The sequence below is a fragment of the Struthio camelus genome, chromosome 5, assembly GCF_040807025.1.
Source record: "Struthio camelus isolate bStrCam1 chromosome 5, bStrCam1.hap1, whole genome shotgun sequence".
Classification (NCBI taxonomy): domain Eukaryota; kingdom Metazoa; phylum Chordata; class Aves; order Struthioniformes; family Struthionidae; genus Struthio; species Struthio camelus.
In genome coordinates this window covers 33,120,480-33,135,635 of record NC_090946.1, presented here as the reverse complement: position 1 = coordinate 33,135,635, position 15,156 = coordinate 33,120,480, and the positions used below count along the sequence as shown (strand labels likewise).

General features: G+C 40.3%; 2 protein-coding genes across 3 annotated transcripts in view; both read left to right on the top strand.

Annotated features, from left to right (window-relative positions):
* Window positions 1-15,156, top strand: part of SHANK2 (SH3 and multiple ankyrin repeat domains 2) — a 339,001-nt gene that overhangs the window by 299,102 nt on the left and 24,743 nt on the right. The window lies entirely within an intron of this gene.
* LOC104152860 (uncharacterized) lies at window positions 172-10,936 on the top strand. Its single transcript, XM_009688409.2, has 2 exons — window positions 172-5,322; window positions 9,778-10,936. The coding sequence occupies exons 1-2, from the start codon at window positions 5,244-5,246 to the stop codon at window positions 10,638-10,640; spliced, it is 942 nt and encodes a 313-aa protein (XP_009686704.1). The 5' UTR covers window positions 172-5,243; the 3' UTR covers window positions 10,641-10,936.

Genomic DNA, 15,156 nt, shown 5'->3' with positions numbered 1-15,156 from the left:
CCTATATCAGAGGGACAGTATCCAGCCTCAGAATGCATGTTTGGAGGGGGTGCGTTTTTAATAGTAAAATTACTTTCTGGATTTTGTGGGGTGTCGGGGTGGGAGGAAGAGCCATTCTTTTTTCTTTTGTGACTTGCAGGTTTTCAAAAATGAGTTGTAGCAGTAGATAAACTAACCATTAGCTGTTGCAGCAATTTTTGCTGAGATAGCACCTACAATATAACACTAGGTAATGTGTAGTTATCCCATAAGTACTGAAGAATAATCAAAGTATTCACGCAGCAAATTAAAATGAAGATCTGAAAATACTCTAAGAATAAGACATTAAAATGCATGAAACTTCTCATGCATTTGTTTCAGTCATAGTTTTCTTAGAAAATAGCTATCATTAGAGTTTCAAAATTAAAATTTTAAAATAAGAATTTTAACTCTGATCATATAAAGTTTGTGTGGCTTGTGAAAATCTTGTGTTTGAAGGGTTTTTCCTTCAGTTTTCATTTTAACTTGTTTATGGATAACTTAATGTGGATTAATAACTTCATAACGATATGCTTCTTAAGGAAGAAATCCATAAACTAAGATCTGTAAACGTCTAGAGACAAGATTCAAAAGGTCCGTGCTCCCAAGCTTTTACTGCCAGGAAGTGGGTTTGATTTACTGAGCAATTGGGGATTTCCAGTGAATATGGAGAAATTAGTGCAGGGGTAATATTGCGGACAAGTATGGAAAAACTTAAATAGACAAAATGCTTAACTTTAAAAAGCTAAGGTAAAAATCTTATTAAGACCTTTAAAGAAGTTAAGCGAAGCATCAGTTCTGAGCGGCGGGGTTTTTTTTGTTTGTTTTTAAATTTGGTATGGTATTCAAAGTAAAATAATCCCTGTATTTGTGTTGATACTCATCTTTGGGTTTTGATGTGGGCAAAAGTATCAAATACAGAGGTAGGATTTTCCCCTCCTTTGAGCAATCTGGGTGTTAGTACCACCTTTCAGATATAGAATAAATGTGAAATCATCAGAGTATAGCTACCTGGCCTCAAGTTTTAGCAGCAATTTAAAAGAAAAATATCAGTTGATGGCATTCAAAGAAATATTATTAGCTCTGTCTCCAGTTAAGCATTCACACTTCATCCCATATCTGTTGTACATTGTTTCAAAGGTGGCACATTCTAGTGGCATCTGAAACAATGAAATTGCAGAGCAAATACATATAAATGAATGCCAAACAGTGGTTTAGCTTAAAGTGTTACATACTATTTGAAGAAACCACTCACAAAGACGTCTAGGTTCAAAAATCATTTTTTTATTTCAATATGGTGGAGTTGATGATGGAGATTTGTCTGCAGGAAAAAATGGAAATACCGCCAAAGCAACTCTTTCAGCACTCACAGCTTGGACTCCTTTGATAGTTTCCAGTACCAGCAGTGCTTGTATGTAGGAAGAAGGTTTTCTGATCTTCACCAGACACTGCATTTAAGAAGATGAGAGCAAAAAGCATCTGGCTGAATGAAGAATTCTAGAAGGGTGTCCTTGTAAGTAATTGATTTGCATTACATATTTGAAATTCTAATGAGATAGTAATGTAATAATAAGATAAAAGTTGTCATCGAGATGTCATTTTCACATGCTTCATGAAGCAGTGACTCTGGGAGGAGTTTTGATTATGTGTGTGACAAAATATGGGCCCCATGTTTGTGTTGATGTAGCAAGGCAGAGGTCTTACGACTTGTAGTCTAGCTGTGAGGAGCTCTCACCAGCGTAGGAAAGTATAGGATTTGGACCATGCCTGTGACGTGTGCTTTTAAAACCCATTCAAACAGAAATATTGAAAGTTATCGTGTTTCAAGGAGAAAAATGCTAACCCTATGTTTTCCACTGAAAAAAATTGGCACTTAGCTGGAGATGGGCTGATTTCTAGCAACTGTGGGCATAGATTCTTAAATTGACAGGTAACTCTCAGTATCGAACACTTCTTGAAACCAGGGATTGTGCCGCTCGAGGTGGGCAGCTTTAACTGACATTCAGAAAACACTGGGAAACCTGAGCAGAAGTCAGCTGAGGCTCTATGTGGGAATTCTCCTTGTTTACACTATTATTATTCTGAGTTTATCAGATTAGTCTCAAATGCATAGCGCCCTTTCATGATGCTTTTTTTTTCTTTACTACAGGACAGTAATTGAAATGGTTTTCAAAGGCCTTTCTGCACCAGCCAGACAAGACAATGGTATAAAAGAAGTTGGTAAAGGAATTGTAAGTGTTAAGGGAAACGTGTTTTTGTAGCATTTGGAGCCAGATGAATGAAATACATTGGCATATGTGAGTGTCGCTTGTTATATTCAGATATTATTAATTGAATATCAAACACCGTATTCAAAATCTTGAGTGCTTGAGGAATAGTAAAAATTGCATGTTTTCCCCAACATGGTACAATTAGGTCAGTGGAAGACTTCAACACTTTTAATGTGTTCTCTCTCTTTTTCAGGAGCCAGGGAGATGAAGGTCTTATCTCCCTCATCTCAAAACTCCCTTTGCTGCTATTTCTCTTTTTTTTCCCTTCAGATGTTCATATATCCATGTTAATTAACTTCCTACGTTATTAAAAATAAATGTATTTAGATAATTCATCATAGTTTGCTTGTTTTTTCCCCTCGGTGTGAAATGTGAGAGTAAGTGTCAGAACAGAGAAGGCTGCAAGCGTCTTAGGTCGTTCCCCTCTTCTGTTTGGTTTGTTGTGGTTGATTGTGTTTCTTTTGTGACTAGGCTCAATTTTCAAATGCTGTCTCTTAAACAGAACATCAGGCTGCCACTTAAATTCCACCTGGCTTGCAGGATAGGAGTGGGTATTGACTATATTCTCTGCTTTGTTTTTGTTCTTAAACAGAAACCAGTGTTAAACAATGACCATTCCTCTTTCAAGGTAGGCTGAATTGTAAGGCTTCAGGATTGCAGGTGCAATTTAAATGCCTGTTTAATTGCTTCATAATCGATTGTACTGTTAAAGAGCTGGTACTTGAAAATTGCATCTATAGCAAGAATTTGAACTTGCCAAGTTTTCTGCCTTCTTTAAAATTATCTTTCGATGGTGTGATTATAATATGTAAATGTGACTTATATGTACTGATGTGAAGATACTTTCAACCCTAGAAACACAAATAAGACTTTCTTTTGAGAAAGTTTTGATTCTTCCTTATTGTGAATACATGCAAGTCATTCTTATAAATCATGTAATTATATTTTAGTTATTAGACGTTAAATGATTAATTTAAGTCACTAAACAGCTTTTATGTTCTACTGATTTTATATATTTTTTCCTTTTTTGGATTTTAGTGTGTTTTGTACAGTTTACTGTGTCCCAGAGAATACACACATATTTTTACTCAATTTTCATGAAGGGAAGGTGTTTCAAATGGCTTATATTTTTGACTGTATTGCAAAACACTTTTGTTATTTCCTCCTTATGCTAACTGCTGAAATAATTATGTTGTTTGCAGTATGGTAAATATATGATTTTGGCACTGCGACTTAAGCACAGTCCTGCAAACTGCTCATTTGGGGTGGGGCTGGAACAAGTTAATTCCAGATTAAAATGTGCTCATGGTAGCAGATTTATGAGGATAGCCTGATTTTGTAAATGAAAACACAAAATCATTCTCTTTCTGTATATTTTTAACTATAACATTTACATGATATAATGGTAGGCTCATCTTGTTGTTTCTTACCTCTAAATATGATCGTAAACAACAAATATGAATTTCAGTCTTAACCTTTAAAATTCTTACTCTGAAACAATGCTTTAGCTAAGTTTAATTTTTTATTATTAGCAGTATATTGAAGACCTAGTTATACCTTGCCTACTTTTGATCTTTGATTAATTTTTATATGTCTATTCATGTTTGACTAGCTAAAAAAAGCAGTAGTTTCCAGTAGGCATAACTAATGTGGCAAAGATCGCTCTTTAACTGTCTACAAATAGGAGTCAGCTGTTTTTCCCCAGAGATACTAGAGATCTGTTCATTGAGTAGAATTGCTTCTATCACAAGCAACACCATCTTATGAACTTCTGTAGTCTGATCAAGCTTTCTTTTGAGATCAGGTAGTTTTCTTCTTTCTACTACCCCTTCCCAATTGGAAAGCTCTTCTGGAATTTTGAAAACTTCATCTAGATTCCCATACATACTGTATGCCCAAATTGTCCTTTAAAATACTTCCTCACACACATAAGCATTTACCCTGAGGTATATTTATCAAGTTTCTTCCCAGCCGTTCTTTCACAAACCAAGCAGGGCACGGTCTTTTACCTCTGTACGGGAAGCATTAAAAATCTAAAAGGAGTACAATGGAAATAAGTCCACCTACTTCTTTTATATGCTTACTTTCATTCACGCAGGCAAATTTGTAAAGGTCGATATCAGTTATACTCGTATTAGCTTCTGGTCTTTATGCTAAAAACAATCCATCTGCACTTAAAATAAAAAAAATAAATAAATTCTTAAGACAGAAGCAGCATCAAAGCCATATTTTTATGTAGTTTTAATAAATCTCTCACACATAAGTACTACCCCTGTAATTTTAGTATTGCTTCTGTAACTGATTTTTGAAGATTATTGACAAACACAAATTATATCAGTGAATGAAAGAATTTAAACTGAACTTGCAAACTCATATCTAGGGCAGGCGATGAAGCACAGCATGTGCATATGCAGCACCTAACATTGAGGGCTAAGTTCCTAGACCTGTTGGCAGCAAGGAAGAATGAATGTACTGTGTTCCTATCACTTTTCAAAAGGAAAAATACATGTGCCAAATATTTGACTGTGATTGACTGCAGATGCTAGACAAGGTGGGTGATACTACAGCATATAGGTGCAATTGGCATTGTATTAAGTTTTGCATAACTGATTGTGCCTGGTACAGTTTCTGTCTGTATCTATCTTAGGTATTTACAAGGCATCTATCACCTTGGTACCTAAGCAGTTTGAAAAATGCACCCACCACAGGAGGCATGATGCAGATACAGGCAGAGGCCCAAGTCCAGAGCAGCAGAGGCAGGTCCCAGGAAGCTCCCCAACTGTGGTACCGCTGTTGTTGAGCTCCTGGCCCATTTGTTGTGGCCAAGGAACATCTCCACCTACCTGTCAGCAGGAAGACGGTACCCCACCCCTCAAGTCCAGCTCCACTGGTGGGCAATCTGAAAAGGAAAGATAATGGAAAAGGCAACGATCCGGTAGCAGAGGTGAAACAGAAATGGTGGGATTTCAAAAGGAGGGATTCTTAAAGAGCAGCACATCTCAGGGGAGGGATCAACTGCCAGTCCAAGTGGCAGGTAAGGAATAACACAGGCATAAGTCTCAAATGTTCTTCAGTGAACAAAAGTTACAGAAATACCTCTGATGTCTCTAAAGTTTGTCTCTATCCAAAGCCCACTGTAGCCTATGCTCTGTTCTTGGCCTCTGTCTTGGTCCGCTATCCCTACCGCTGAATCGACCACTCAGTTCTCTGGGCAAAGCGCTGTCAATAATGTCTAGGCTCCTAAACATGTCTGATGACAAACTTGAAGGACTGTCGCCAAGGAGGTGTGGTAACGAATGTCATGGTGCAAGGAGACAGCACAGCATAGCAGTGCTCCAAAATGATGTACATATGAACCTAAAGGGCTGACATAATCCTGGCTTCTAGTCACGGTGTTCAGGACAGCAGTGGGCAAACCACAGGTCCCCCACACAGACACAAAAGACACAACAGTTCTGTTGTGGCCACCAGAAGAAATTCCAGCGCTGATATGCCACATCAGGCAAAGCTCTGTGTCAGCCCAACGCAAACACCTGTACAGGCAGCCATCTGCAGCCTTTGCTGCAGAAACAGAGGGCTTGTCTGACAACAGGAAAGAAAGGAGGATAGCTATCACATGGACCACTTTATTAACAGATCTCACTTTTTTTTTTTTTAAACATAATAGGAAGAGTGAGGTAAACAAGAAAGCAGTCTTTAGAGACTTGAGAGTCCCATGGGACTTTTGGAAATAGCTGCATAGTACTCAGTGAAGTGGGTCACTGACTTCCAGATGTTTATGCTTCCTTTAGTCCATATGCATGCTCCTTTCTGGTTCGCTTGTTTGCTCATTTCAGGAGCAAAATGGGAATCATGCCCTGTCAGAGCAAGGGACATGAGGTCAGGAACATGAAGTCATGACTTTGGAGATTGCCAGAGTTTGTTGGCTGATATCATTAGGTATAAATATAAAGGTATATATAAAAAGACACAAGTGACCTATTTTGCATGCAAGTCGTGTATATCACTGTGAGCAAGCTGCTGCATGTAGGAATGGTGTATAAGGTGGATACAACTAGAAAGATGAAAGAATCTGACCTCTTCCCTTTGCTTCATACTGAAGGAAGCTAGCTGTGCTTCTTTGTACCCACTGTATTTAAAACTTGGTTTAAAAAGAGAAAGATTTTTTAAAGCCAGCTAACAACCAACTAAAATCAACCATGTTGATATATAGTTTGGTCTATAACCAATTTTAGCTTGGCAAGCTTGGCACTCTTCGTGCTTTTTTTTTTTTTTTCCTTTTTTTTTCTTTTTGAGAAGTCACCCCTTTGCCAAGGAAATGAGGTAAAGGCAGCTAGTTCAGGTAACTGTTTCCGCTAGCTTTAACGCTGCTGTTGGCAGCTGCCCGAGTGGCTTTCCAAATCAGCCTGTCTGTTCTCAGGCTGATCGAGACAGTTTCTTGCCAAACCAAGTTTTCCAGTACCCCTACTGTAACTGGCACACCTTTTCCACAGCATCAACCTAGCAGCAAGATCCAGTCTGATTTAGGGCGACCTTTGGTCATCAAGGAATGGATTTATTGGGCAGAGACTGACACATCATCCCTGTGGTGTCACCCTTTGACCTTGAGGCAGAGTTCCCATGATTGCTCTGCAGTGAACGAAAGCTTGTGTAAGGCCATGCCTGTAATGCACCCTTGATTTTCCCATGCCCGCATCAGTTCTTCAAAAAGCTTCCATAAGCCAGAGTTGCTAGAATTGTTGAGCATCTCATTATGAATAATACCAGTTAATGAATATACCTCCTTTTCATTAGTGGACAAGTTAACAAACCTATCCCAATATTTGTGACTGTATTCATTATTCATAAGTATTCGCCAGTAGTTTCCACAATTAACTTTCTGCCCATTGGTTTTCACAGACTGTTTGCTTAGACTATTTGTCATTTGTGTCATTGGTCACGTATGCCAGATGCTGTTCTTTCAGCTCTTTGATCCAGAAGCTGAAAAAATTGATTAGAAGCTTAGCAAATGGTAAATTTTAATAGAGAATGAGGAACTTCTGCAAAAATGTAGTATGCTTTTTTCAGAGCAACATATTTTCACAAGCCTCTGGCAAGTGTGTAAACAAGCACAAATAACAAAAGTGATATGATCCCCCTGAATCTGAACAAACTAAACTCACTGATACTATTTACAGAAATATTCGTAAATTAATGTGGGGTTTGGAGTTTTTCATTTTATTTTGTTTCAGTTTTTGGCTTTTAATTTAGTTTGGTTCTATTACTTACCATTGCTAGATGGGCTCTGTTTAGAACATTTTTCAGGAAAATGGAGTTTTCAAATATGGAGAATTTTCTGATGACATGTCAGAAGAAATACAAAGACCTTTTGCATGACCAGTGGCTCTACCAGAATGAATATATATAATCCCTTCTCCTTCTCCGATTCCATAGAATTTAACTGAAATGTGTGTTTGCTATGTGTGGTAAGAACAGGTCCCCTGGTTTTTTTGATTTTTTTATGTGTACTCAAATAGGGAAATGCTGAAACTTAATTTCATGCTCCTATACTAGAATTGCTAAGAGAGATTTGTTAATGAAGGATTGCAGCAATGGCTGTATTAGTAAGGCAAAGGGGAACAGAATTGCAAGGAAGAGGCAGTTATTACCATTAGGCTGATATACAGTCCCTTTCAAATCTCCATGGGGTGGAAGAGCCAATGATTGCATGACAGTTTGTCCCTAAAATTCATTTTCATAAGGAGCTCATGCCTTTTTACAAATACAATCTCATCCTCACTTTCCATAAAACATGCAACTGGACAGTCCAACCAGACACAGACAGAATGTGAATACTTTGAATGTGAATACTTTGAAGTAGTGAACATGCTAAATGCACAAATAGTATCCATGATTTTAGCATTAAAAAAAAATCATAATTAAACCAGAGAGAATCCCTTTCAGAGCAGTATAATATTGGAGGCACTTAGGTGTAGAAATAATGAGTGCCATATTAGAATTAGGGTAGACAAGGACTGATACATAGGAAAGAGGGATCCTTGGGTCTGCCTGAAGGAGCTTTGAAACAATATATAAAATCAAGAAAAACCCTGATCCATAAACAAAACTAGAAGAATATCATTTTAACCTGACCTTAGCAGTACCTTCCAGATACAAGCTCACAACTTCAAATTAAGTTCTGAAGAGCAGCATATAAGTATTTTCAAAGAGCAGAAAGTAATCCTTAATAATAACATTGTTCAAGACTGGGATGCCAGAGAGTAGCTATGTCGCTGGCCTGGCATTCAGATCACCATAGTGCAGACAGCACAGCCAGGTAGTGACAGTCAACAACTGCTGTTCAGATCGTAGTCTTACTGACTACAGCACCTCTCTCATGTATCCCTTGCCTGAGAGTGAGCAATGCAGGCTACAGTATTGCACGTTTTAGCTGGACCGCCCCAGATTAATTTCTGATGACCAAATTGTCCCCTCAAAACCAAGGCAGACTCTTTTTTTTTTTTTTTTATTTCAAGTCTGGAAAGGGTGAGTGTTACGGCCACTGATTCACGTAATCAAGAATGGTGCTGGGCAGATCATGCTCCAATACGAGCTGATGATTGCTGTGGGTGCAAAAAGCTTAGCCATTTCTAGCCTTTGGGAGTGCATTTTATATAGGGGAGGATTTAGAGTAAGCACATACATAATATCCTCCCCATTAATAAGAATGCCTCTTTGCACACTTAGCTGTCACAGGGAAGCAGTTGCACCCACATTTCCACCCTATGCCCTCAGGCAAGGGAAGAGGTAGCCAGGGGAGGGCAAAACTAAGTGTATTTTCAGAAGCCAATGACATCCTGGTGAGCAATGCCCTCAGAAAGCATTACTATTGTTTGGAGAAAGCAACAAGAAAAATCGTGCCAATGTTGGGGAGGGCATTGCTCACAGGATAAGTGCTGTGGACAGCCACCATTGCTCTGCAGCAGTGATTTGGGAGAGAAAGCACTGGGGGTGGGGGTGACGTGAAACGTCGGACAAAAGAGAAGATAGCCAGCAGAGCTGCAGAACAACAAAGGGCTGCCACTCAGGCCAGTGGTGGAGCACATCTGACACCACAGGAAGCTCCACTGGACACTTGGCCCTGAGCTCGTCCCAGGGATGTCTGACTGACACCACTGCAGTGCATAGGTGAGCTTCTTGATAGGTTCACTGACATTTCCTGTCACAGTCACAATGAGGTGAATTGGTAGTTCCGGCCTTGGGATGCAGCATGGCTGTGTGTGTTATGGGTACAGGACAGTGTGCACTTCTGTAAAAAAAAGCAGTTAATAACTTCAACTGCCACGTGCCCAATTCAGTCACTAAACTTTAGTCCGCCCTTCTGTTTGCCCAAACACATACACTCTGGCTTCCCAACTGGCTTCTTTCTATGTGTTGTCCAATGCATGTAGATACCTCCATCTGCCTGGCCTCAGATACAGTGGTTGTTGCTCCTCTATTTGATTGCCAGATGTCACTGGGGAACAAGATGGGGAGGTTCCTGGATCCTCGGGACAAGCCGGCCGTCACAGAGGGAGCTCGCCGTCCACGCCGGCAGAAGAACAAGAATCCTCGGTGCCTGCCTCTGACGAAGACTCACCGGCCAGGACCACAGAGAGCTGGCAGTGGCCGTTGTCCTCATCTGAAACGCACAGCAACGTTGGGGAAGATTTTGAGGGATTTCAAACACCAGCGCGGACTCCGGAGTGTACCATGGACATACAGTCTCCTGGGGATCAGTCACTCAGTAGGACTCCTCAGTTTGAAAGTGACTCTCCTGAGGAGGAGGAGGGAAATGATGAAATGAATGAAGAGCACCGCGGTGTTGAACCTGTCCCTAGGGATCGGGGTTGGAGAGGGCAGCCCCAGCTAACAGAGGGAGAGAAGCTGTTGATGGAAACCAACAGTAGGATTGTGCAGCTGCTGGAAAATATCAAGAGGGAGCATGCACAGTCCATGGGTCTCATGTCACAGTCCATGGGCCGTATGGAGCTGCAGCTAGGCATTGTGGCTACCTCCACAAGAGCCATCCATAACTACCTGTCAGAGATTTTAGCTTTCCTCAAACAGCCAAGGACACAGGTCCTTGAGACACGTATCTCCCAAAGAGCCACCCCCCACGTCGAGTTAACCTGTGCCTCGACGTGGACTGGTGAGGACTCAGTGGCAGCCTCCACTGTGTGCTTACCAGGGGGTGAAGGGACTAGCGACTCTCGAGAACCACCACAGGCCACTCTGCCTTGTCGCAGTGGCCGGCTGCAGAGAGCCATAACCGAGAGGGCCTCTTTGCCCATGCCTACACGCCAGGCAAAAGGGGGAGGGAAGAAGAAATAACCACACCATAGGATTTTTAGGGTTTTTTTTTTTTTTTTATGTGCCTGTCCTTTTAATTCTTAGCCATAAGGCCATCAGTGGCAGATTTCAACCATTTCCACATTGGCTAACATTGTATTCTGGCTGACTAGATTAGTCTTAACATTTTGTAGCTTATATTTGCACTGTTAATAATGTGTGCTGCTGGTATTTGAAGAACATTTGCCTCTGTTCTTTCACTTTAACTTCATAAGAGCGTTTTTTTACTCTGTGCCAGGCCTTCATTGCTTTTCTTACAAATACAAGTCATTTCTTGAGGCAGCTGTTTTTTGAGTTTTCTTTCTCCATTATCCCATCCCCTCTGAGCAAGCATTCTGGACTTGGTGGTAAGTATACAGGTCTTGGCAATACTCGCCTCCAAAACTGTGTTCGATCAGTCTTTGCCTGGTGTTTCTGGCATGCCAGCCTGAGGTGTTGGGGTTAGCCTGTACTGGACCATGATCATTCTTATCCTCTGTGGGTCTGACCAGCTCACTTTCTAAGACCCTCGGTGGAGCTAATCCACGTGTCTTGGCTATGTCGTATAATCAGTAATGTTGCCAGGATCATATCTCATATATAACTTTTGGGGCCTGTATAGTAATGTGCCACCAGATCTATCTAGGCGCCTGACTCTCATTTTCAAAGTTCCTTTTATGATGGATCTGGTGGTTTGATGGGCAGCATTATAATTTTTCCTCTGAGAGAGCCTGGGGATTGGAAACAGGAGTCATTAAGCAATGTGTTTTATGGGGATAAGAACCACCTCCTGCAACAAATCTGTTAGGAGGAGACTGTCTCCTGTAATTATCAGATACTAATTACTTGAGCAAAAAAAGAAAAAAAAAATGCAGCTTACCTAGCAGCCAGACTTCTGGAGAATGTAAATGTCATGACATGCTGTTGGGTTCTGTGCTACTATGTCTGTGATTAAGAGCTTTTCATCAGAGATGACCTACATGTTGATAAAATGCAACTACTTTTTGTGCCTTTAGGCCATCTCATTTCCTGAGGGCTGGCACCCTGAGCAGAACTTGGGTGCAATTGGTAACCCACAGGACAGATGGAAGTGCACTTTGCAATAAATTATTTTATATCTTTTGGTGCTGCCTCTCTCGGGGGAATTTAATATAGTGGCACTCAAATTGCTGTATGCATGCAGAGGCATCAGACTGGCTTATACATGTGGTATCCCTGACAGTTCTCCGAAAGGACGCTGTTACCAGGAGCCCCTTGAGCGGTGGTAACTAATTATCACAGGTGTAGCATGGCTCCTGTGTTTGACTCTCAACATCCCTTTGAAACTTCTCGTAGAGGTTCAGAAGAGTTTGTATGGCAAAACAGTAATGAATTTCTCCTCTGGCGAATCTTAGCAAATAATTGTAGCCTAAAAATCCTCTTCTACGATTACAGTTGAGCTGCGCTCTCTCTCTCGCTCTCTCTGTCCAGTGAGCTGTAGCCTCTTCTTCCGTCTTTCTTTGAGACTGAGGTTAATCAAAATAAAGCAGATAACATTTTGTTATTCTACCAGTCAGCCACAAATTGCTCCCTTATAAGTGTGTGTGCGTGTGTGTTTGTGGCTGTATTTTGCTAAATGACCAGTTTAACATGAAATGCAGCTGGTATGGCCAACCTCCAACGTAGGCGCTTTCCAGTACAGGATATGTCTTCCCTACCAGCTACATCCAGCTGCGTTCTCTTTAAGAATATCATTGGAGCCGTGCTGCTTTGGCTGCAGTCAACACACCTCACATCAGGTGCAAGGTGTATTTTTGCACCTTTTCTGTGGCTTTTTTCTCTCTTTTGTTAAAGCTGTTTTTAAAGGTATCCTCAAGAGAGTTTCCAATACAAGCTTGTAAGATTACCCTCTCACTGGTACAAGAAACATATACTGCAAAATATTTCAGGTCACAAGAAGTTTGGGGGAGAAGTCCATTAGTAGGGCTGACAAATAATTCCAGTATGTGCCGCCTTTTGAACATGTATTTCTGGTGCATACATGGTTTGCACGCTGGTAATGTGGATATGAACAGCCTAGTTAAAGGCAAAGGCAAGTGAAAGTTTGTCCCAATATGCTTACGTTTTATTTCTTTGGGATGAGTTTGAATGAAGCTAAATACAAGTCAGCCAGTTAATGTCTTGGCCTAATTAGCACATGTACGATAATACAATGAGAACGTTTTTATTTTATATAGTGCTTTCACTTCAAAAGTATGGTGCAGTTGTGGCCAGATGCTAAGATTTTGATGTATTCTGCAGGACCCGCCATGTAGCTGCTGCCATTTAGGATAAATCTTATTCCACAAACTGGCTGCTTTTGTAGCTTCATATTTTTTTGTTGCAGTTTTAAAATGCCATCCTCCAGCCTACCTTTGCATTCTGATCAAAGACAGTAGAGCAAAAGAACAAGCTATGCAGATGTAGCAGTGCTGTCGTTGGAAATACTGTGCAAGGAACCCCTAAAGCGTTTCTTGCGAAGCACCTTAAGCTTTTAACCTGATCTCCTCTCCCATTTCAAAGTGCTTTAGCTAAATTTGGAAAGGCACAAAGCACCACTCGAATGGGAGCAGCTATAGGGTAAGAAGGACTGAGAACCTATCTACAGACAAGAAACCTGCAATCAACTCGCACAGAATAAAAGTTTTCCCAACTGGAGATAGCAGATGATATTAAGAATTGGTACCAACTGATATTTTGGTCAGATCCAAAATTAGGATCTGACTTCTAGTATTGTCGAGCAAAATCAGTGTAGTTGGAGGGTATGTGTGTTTCATCCCCTGAACAAATACAAATATTTTCATGCCTTTCAAGTGTCTGTCATAGCCTCATCACTCTTTCCCTGTAGCTTTTTGTTGTCTGAATGGGTGTATGGTTACATGTGTCTGTTAAAAATAAAGGGGATCAGTTCTTAAATGGTATATTTATATTTCTTATTTACAGATTTTGAATATCTAGTGCTTCAGTTTCCCAAACTTCCTTCTCTCTGTATCCCAAAGGCCTGTTGCTTGGTCTTCTGGGATTACAAAAAGGGTTGGAGAGACTTAATGTGAAATCTCTGCACCCTTGAAGTTCTTGGTGATAGGTCCCCGTGAATATGATTCTACGGTCTAGCCATATTTTTGCTGTATAGTTCAAATGTTTATGGTTACACCATTGCTTTCTGATGCCTTTTGCTGAGCAGAAGTGCAGATATTTTTCTTTCAGAAGTTCACAGTTTGTATTACAAAGTTATGAAATGTAATTTGAAGTGTGTTTTATTTTTGAATACGTGTGATGGTTTTAAGATCTTTTTTCCTTTTCTCCTTCCACTGGATGATTTAAAACACACAAAAATAAAGTAGACCAATGAAAACGTTGAATGCTAACTTCCGTTGAAAAGAAACAGCAACATTACTCTTGTGAGACAGCTTCTGGCAGTGTTCAGCTTACTGATTCTGCTCAACTTTCCCTTTCCTGCCTGCTCCGTGACCCTCCGTGACACTAAAATATCTCCTGCTAGAACAACCTTCTTCCTAACCAGAAGGCTAAAAGTTCTTCCCTCTCCACCTGCTCCTGTTTTTTTTAAAAATCACTCTTGCATCAGCCAGATCTACTGCTTAGAGAGCTCAAAAGCGCTTTTCCTCCTGCCCTAGTCCCATCCATATCCAGGCCCCTGAGTGTGCTGCTTTCCAATTAAGAGGTAAAGCCAAAATTCCCAAATCCAATACTTTGCATAGTAACACCATCTGTAGACCACCGGAGACCTATTTTCTTAAGTCTGTAGTAATCTAATGAAGTAGTTAAACTTTTCTGCTGAAGCAAATAAACATTTGGGAGAGATCTAACTGCTGAGCAGTAACAGCAATCGCTCCTAGTGGTATTGTACTCTCGTAGGTACCTATAGGCTATGTAAAGAATCCCTACTTTGGTGAAACGTCAATAGAAAAAGACACTAAATTAACATGATTACCAACTGTAGAATAGTTGCTATGGTGCCAGTCTGCAGTCTACGCTTTCTTGGGAAAGCAAATGCAATGAAAGGGGTAGTAAGGAAACCTGTTGGGTGCAATACGAGTTGGATTCTAGTACAGGTTCAGAAACTGAATTACTCTCTTGGCTTAGGCTACTCATTTAGTTTCTCTGTGCCTTAGTTTCATGCTAATAGGAGAGTGGCGATAAAGGAGCTGTCAGGCTATAATTAGTTGATAGTTGAGGGCACTTTGAGGCCATCAGTCTGAGGGAGTAACATGATATATAAAATACTGATTAATCTTGTTGGTGATTAAAATTGGTGATGGGGCTAAAGCAAACACTCTAAACCTTGGAAGATCTTGATTAAAAATTTCCCTGTATTTTGCCATCATGTTATATGCTAGATCAGAATCCCAAATCCAAATGTTGAAGTTCTCATTCAGATTTGGGCTTTGCCTATTGAGTCTATTTCTGACCACAACTAAATACATTTATGTTTATCCCAGATTGTGCCCTTCTTAAACTATAAAGTACATATAAAAGTTTC